We start from the raw sequence: 6180 nt of genomic DNA on the forward strand, positions 1-6180 counted from the left end.
ATGAGGTCTCCCCTCAGCCTCCTCTTCTCCAGGCTAAACAGTCCCAGTTCCCTCAGCCGCTCCTCATCAGACTTGTTCTCCAGACCCCTCACCAGCCTCGTTGCCCTTCTCTGGACACGCTCCAGCACCTCGACATCCTTCTTGTAGTGAGAGGCCCAAAAATGCTTTGGATGAAATGGGAAAAAGGGACCAGGCTGCTTCTCATCCAAAAGCCCTCTAACTTGGGGACAACCAGAAAATTCAGGTTTTGAGTCCAGTATTTTCATTATGCTGTATTGTCTCTGATGTGCTTTACCAACCTCTTTCAGCCGCATCACTGCTACAAAGGACTCTATGACCAACCTGAAACAGCAGGCGCCAGCTCCCTGGCTGTGCAGTTTGGGAGATGGATAATTGCAGAAGCAGCTTCGTAAATAACCATTTCATGCTTATTCCGCAGACAGCTCTCAATGAAGTCAAACAGTGGACTTTCATGGCTACAAACAGAAGACATTTCACAGCATGATGCTGAATTACATACAAACCACTAATAGCACATTTCTGAGAACTTGACAGAAAGCACAGCTAATGCGCTTTCATGTTTCCTACACCGCCATATTTCTCAACTCATACTTGAGCTCTAAACTTTCTGTTTACTGTTACTCTATTCATCTTCACATTACCTTCGTCAAGCTAGAAATGCTGCACTCCAGAAATACATACTTTAATATTAATCATGTACCGCACACCACTAACAAAAGTTTCCACTGATAAAAGAATTTAATCAGGAGGCGTATTTCTCAGGTAACTATACCATCCTCTGCTAGTGCAAGATCAGGAGAGATCCTTTTATTTATATCCCCACAACGTAGGTAGATCCTTATTGCATTTGAAATGTATCTAACTAGACAAAGTACAAAACCTCTCCAGAGGTTATTCTGCAGTTTTAATCCTACTCTCAGCTAAGTTTTGGTGGTATAGTGCCAAAACAAAAGTCCACACCCCACCAGACAACTGCCACACACACCACCGCTCAGTTCAGTCTAGCATTCTGCTTCTACCTGCATTTTAACACTACAGTTCTCTCCGTCTGTGTGTAGATTTCCACAGACTTTTAAAAATGCCAATTTCCTAGCTACCGTTTACGTCAAACTCTAATTAGTTTTGTAATTCACACGCTGCCTCTTACTTACCCCTCTTCAGATTCCTTCAAGAGTTTGCTTGCAATTCGGATCAGCATGCAGTATGCAAACTGGGATTTCAGTCCAGATTTAGTGAACTTATTCAACATCTTGGAAACCGCAAGGCGATCGTTTTTTCTAAGGTGATAGAGCAGCCCCAAAGCATGGTACTAGGAAATCAGAAACAGATGTGCAGGTATTGAATACACACTGCAGTTGAAAAAGCCAGACTGTAAGACATAAAAAAGGGCTAATAATTGCTGTTTCCTAGCAGAAATACCTTCTAACCTCAAACGATCTGAGTTTCCTGACAAGTTACAAAGATCTGCAGTATTTCCTTCCCCTTCCTGTCCACCGTAAGACAGCCTCAACATATTTCTGAAGATCAAAAGAGCCATGAAGTTAGTTTACTCCCTTTCTCCCCCTTAAATGTCAGAACTTCAAAGGCTTCAGCTTACTAAATTATACTGCACAGTAACATTTGCATTTCTAGTACACTCAACATCCAGGATATCCCAAGGCCTTTAAATCACAGCTGACCTTACAAAAATCCTTGAGGCATTTATGGTGAAAGCACAAAGGAACATTTCTAGTTGCTTGCCAAGTTGCTTTGTGGTTTTTTTTTTTTGCCGTAAGACTGATTCACAGTAAGGCTTAATGAAGCTGCTAAATGGGCAAGAACAAAGCTAATTTTACAGATTTGTTTCTGATCGTTCAGTCTGTAACACTGACTGAACATACCGAATACTTTCATTTCCACACCTGTTTGGAATATTTGTGCAAAGATTTTTTGCTAAGACAGGTATCTTACTGATATTTGGGCTAACCTCTGTGGTCTTGCAGCAACTGGCAAGTTTTCTGAAGGCCAAGACAAGAGATGCTGGTGTGCTGGGAGGTAGTGAGATTAATTTCTTGAGCTTTTTGAAAACTCAGATTCAAAGCCCTTCTGCAACAATTACTGTGAAACAGTCAGTGGCATCCCAGCTATCAGAAGGTTAGCAGGGAAAGGGCAGAGGACTGCACTAAAGAGCCAACTCTTAATTAAGAATCTTGCACTGGGATCATGGAAGAACTCATGATTTTTTGAAACAGTTGAGTCGTTTCCCTCAAGTCACAATTCTTGTTTTTAAAAGAATAAGGGAAAAAGGAAAACCAGTTACCTTTCCTAAGATTACCTTAAGAACTCACAGAACACCATTAAAACCCTGTAGTGTGTTTAGAGCTTCCTGAGGCAATCACCCTCAAACATACCTGCACCATGACGTTGTCACTAGAAGCTGCTTCTTGAGCTTCGTTGATCCACCGTTTGACTACGTCATAACTGATCTTCATCATATGCTGGAAGAAGCCACAAATTGAGACTGCAGACAAACTAACATGAGAAGCACAGTGAAGTACCATGAGCCCTGTTTTCGGCTTTTAAGTTTAAAGTCTTTAAGACAATCCAGGGCTTTGTTGCATACTACAGGTAACAAAGATAACTCCCAAATACGTAGTTTGTATGGATGCACTTGTTTCAATAAAGAGAAAAGTAACTTGGAAAGTTTCTGTTTATGTTCAAACAGGACAAAAGACAATACCAGGACAATTCACCTGCCTACGATTAGTCCAGCAGGTTGTCAGTATTAATACAGCTTTGTTTGCACCCTCAGGGTCCTAACACAGGCCCTACTCCACCTCATCAGCTGGACCTCTTACCTCCTGCTCTGCCTCCTTGATTTACCAATGCAGCCAGTCTCTTTATCCTATGCACCTATAAACCACTGTTTTTCTTACATCTCAGTCTCAGACTACCATGCTTTCACTTGTATTCTCCTCTTTAATAAAAATATTGACCTAGCAAGATCTTTTCCAGCCTTTTCTCCTAAACAAGGGAGAGAAAAACAAAGTGAACTTCTACATCTAGCCCTCCTACTACGTATGAACAAAAATAATCTTGATTTGCAGTCTTACCAGGGCAGCAATTTCATGGATTTGTTTTTTTGCAGAACACAAAGCAGACTGCTTTTAGTTCCTGTTACAGAACTCATATGCTCTTTCACAGTCATCAGTATTAGTTCTTCCACAGCACAGAACAGGTTGTTTCTACTTACTCTCAACAAACTTGTAAGCTCTTTCATGGTCATCAGTGTGCTTGACTTTTCAAAACAGACAAGGCCCCTCCCCAGAGAAATTAATGTTCTACACTAACTGCATAGAGAGATGACTGAGCACTTTGCACTTAAAGTTATTACAGTTGATGTACTCTAAAGCGACAGAACATTAAGGAAGGAGTTTGAGATGACAGAGTCTGCTTGAGACAAAGGAAACTCTGTTGCTACTATTTTTTGTTTATTTTCCAGGGAGGAGATGAAGAAGAGTCATATCAAAGGAAAAGGAGATGAAGAAAGAACAAAACAAAGGCCAGGCAGAGCTACGCATGCAGCAGACCAGCCTTCCCAGCCACAACACAGTGCACAGATTTACGATAATCTACTGCTTTACTTACTAAGGAAGACACCAGTGCAGAACTAGACACACTGGGGACTTTGTCCACAATGGCTTGCTTCATGTATCTCTCGATAGCTTGTAACATCGTACCCTGTGAAAAAGAAAAGTGTTGATACTTTGGAGGCATAGCATAAAAGCAGTATAAGGCAAAAATATACACACAGCATATTCAAAAGGCCCTCAGAAAAAACCTTGAACTAATTCTGAAAACGCATACTTCTGCAAGGGAGACATGTGTATCAGCTGCCCAGTCCCAAAGTTTCATTGACACGATCGAAGTCTACAACAAAGCCATCTCAGATCAGAAACTAGAGCTCCAAAGCTCCTGCCTTCAAACTCCATGTTTACAGTGCTACAGCTCTACAGAGTTCCTCACATCTGCAGAGGGCTTCAGAGCAGCCCTCCCTAAAGCAGCAGTTCCAGTACTACTGTAAGAACACACCCTGCAAGCCAGTAGTTTTTCTATTTTAAATACACTCATCATCTCTCCCACAACAGCGATGTGATTTGTACTTACATCAGTGATCCTGCAGAGCGCTCTGATGGCCGGGCCTCGGTATACGTCTTCCTTCCCTGTCATGTCTTTGGTCAAACTAAAATAATCAAAGACACCCCGTTAACACTTCTTTAATATCGCGATGTCTTGGTCCTTTTGTGACATTCACCTCATCTCATTTAGCTGTTCTTCCAGCTGTTACCACATAACCACTAAGGTCTAGTATTGGCTAGAAACAACTTCTTAATAATTAGCTATTTGAAAAATATTAATATCAGATTCTGTGGAAATACAGAACATTACAAAATGCATAGTCCATAATATTGCTTTGCCAGAGGCCTGGTTTATTTAGCTCAGCCATTCTGCTTCTTAGTGGTGGTGTTCTTTCTACCACATGGAATTTTGGTTTAGATAACAGCGAAGTTTAGTTTGCTGAACAGCTGTAAAAAAATATAAAATAAAACAATCGCTTAGCACATGCCCCAGATCCAATTTTTGCTCTCGCAACAACTGTAATGTCTATTCCGCAGTCAAAAAATTTGATAGTTCAGTTGGTGGACTGAACTGAGCTTTGCTCTGCTTTTCCCTAACTGCTCTGACAGCAAAGGGAAACAGAAGTCACAGCCTAGGTTTTCACCAAACCATCAAGCACCAATAATTTAAAACCAAACCAAAACAAACAAGAAAACAAAGTAGCAACTGATTGATAAACTGTAGGCAAGCCTCTTGTTTTTTTAGAAAAGCCTAATAACACAGTAGGAAGAAATTAACATTTCATATGGTGACACATACTCTGTATCATGGAACAATTTGTTTTCCCTTGCTCTATCCTTTATAAAGCATAATTAGAGAAAACCATAGCAGCTAAACCAAACACATTAAGATGCAGCTACTTGTTTCAGAGCTCTGAAACTGTTTTCTGTAGGTTCTGCTACCTGCTTGTGACAATGATGACGTCCTCAGAAATACTGGCCATCTCTTTGATAGTAAGGTAACACATTCTTCTAAGGGTTTGCTGTGAAAGTATGTTGCAGAAAACCATTAAACCCAATGGCAATTATGAATTAACACTTCCTAGAAGTTTTAGAAGTTAAGTAAACTTAAAAGTTAAATATTATATTTAACTTTAAAAGTTAAATAAAAACTTTTAAACAGAACGCTCTCTTCCCCACATCTATACAAAGTCATAAACACACACGTAAAACCATGTTTGATAACTGGATAACAGCCTTATTCCCTGTTATCAAATAAACCAGGAGAAGAGTAAGAGATATATATCTTGTAAAACGATAAGACTAAAAAAGAAAATAATCCACATGTTAATTATGAAAGAAATGTTATCAGTTAAAAGCTTTAAAAACGACTTCCTCTGATCTATTTGTTGTTGTAAAATAAAAATAGAAACATGCGAAGAGCACCGATGCTTTAAGTCTTTGAAAGCAAATGACATATTTACATTAAAAAGCCCTACTTTCTAAAACGTGGATGAGAAAGGTCCCAAACACTCTGTACTTCCAAAATTTTCATGCCATTTTTAAACAGTTCCATGTGCAACCTTCCTCAGCCAAATCTCTAAAAAACTGAAGTGCCGGTTCATTCTTAACAGAAATCAATGAGACCCACCACATGAAGCATACTCCCCTGAGTTCTTACACTCTCTGCAAAAGAGATCAGAGAAGGACTTGATCCCCTAAGTTGGGAGTTGCACTCCCAACTGGGATCAGGCCCAGCCAGCATGGATTCATGACAGGCAGGTCCTGCTTGACCAACCTGATCTCCTTCTATGACCAGGTGACCCGCCTAGTGGACGAGGGAAAGGCTGTGGATGTGTCTACCTGGACTTCAGTAAGGCCTTTGACACTGTCTCCCACAGCATTCTCCTAGAGAAGCTGGCGGCTCATGGCTTAGACAGGTGTACTCTGCGCTGGGTAAAAAACTGGCTGGACGGCTGGGCCCAGAGAGTTGTAGGGAATGGAGTTACATCCAGTTGGCGGCTGGTCATGAGCGGTGTTCCCCAGGGCTCAGTTTTGGGGC

The 6180-nt window shown here is 40.8% G+C and overlaps 1 protein-coding gene across 1 annotated transcript in view; it reads right to left on the reverse strand.

Moving 5' to 3' along the window:
* The window catches only part of COPG2 (coatomer protein complex subunit gamma 2), a 24816-nt gene that overhangs the window by 14815 nt on the left and 3821 nt on the right, over positions 1–6180 (reverse strand). The window contains exons 4-9 of the mRNA XM_019472979.1: positions 5082–5161; positions 4168–4243; positions 3649–3741; positions 2412–2498; positions 1173–1330; positions 343–476 (exon numbers count right to left, since the gene is read on the reverse strand). Of these exons, the coding sequence (XP_019328524.1) occupies positions 343–476; positions 1173–1330; positions 2412–2498; positions 3649–3741; positions 4168–4243; positions 5082–5161 (628 nt within the window). The remainder of the gene's footprint in view (positions 1–342; positions 477–1172; positions 1331–2411; positions 2499–3648; positions 3742–4167; positions 4244–5081; positions 5162–6180) is intronic.

Source organism: Aptenodytes forsteri, unplaced genomic scaffold (genome assembly GCF_000699145.1).
Source record: "Aptenodytes forsteri isolate BGI_AS27 unplaced genomic scaffold, ASM69914v1 Scaffold310, whole genome shotgun sequence".
NCBI classification, from domain to species: domain Eukaryota; kingdom Metazoa; phylum Chordata; class Aves; order Sphenisciformes; family Spheniscidae; genus Aptenodytes; species Aptenodytes forsteri.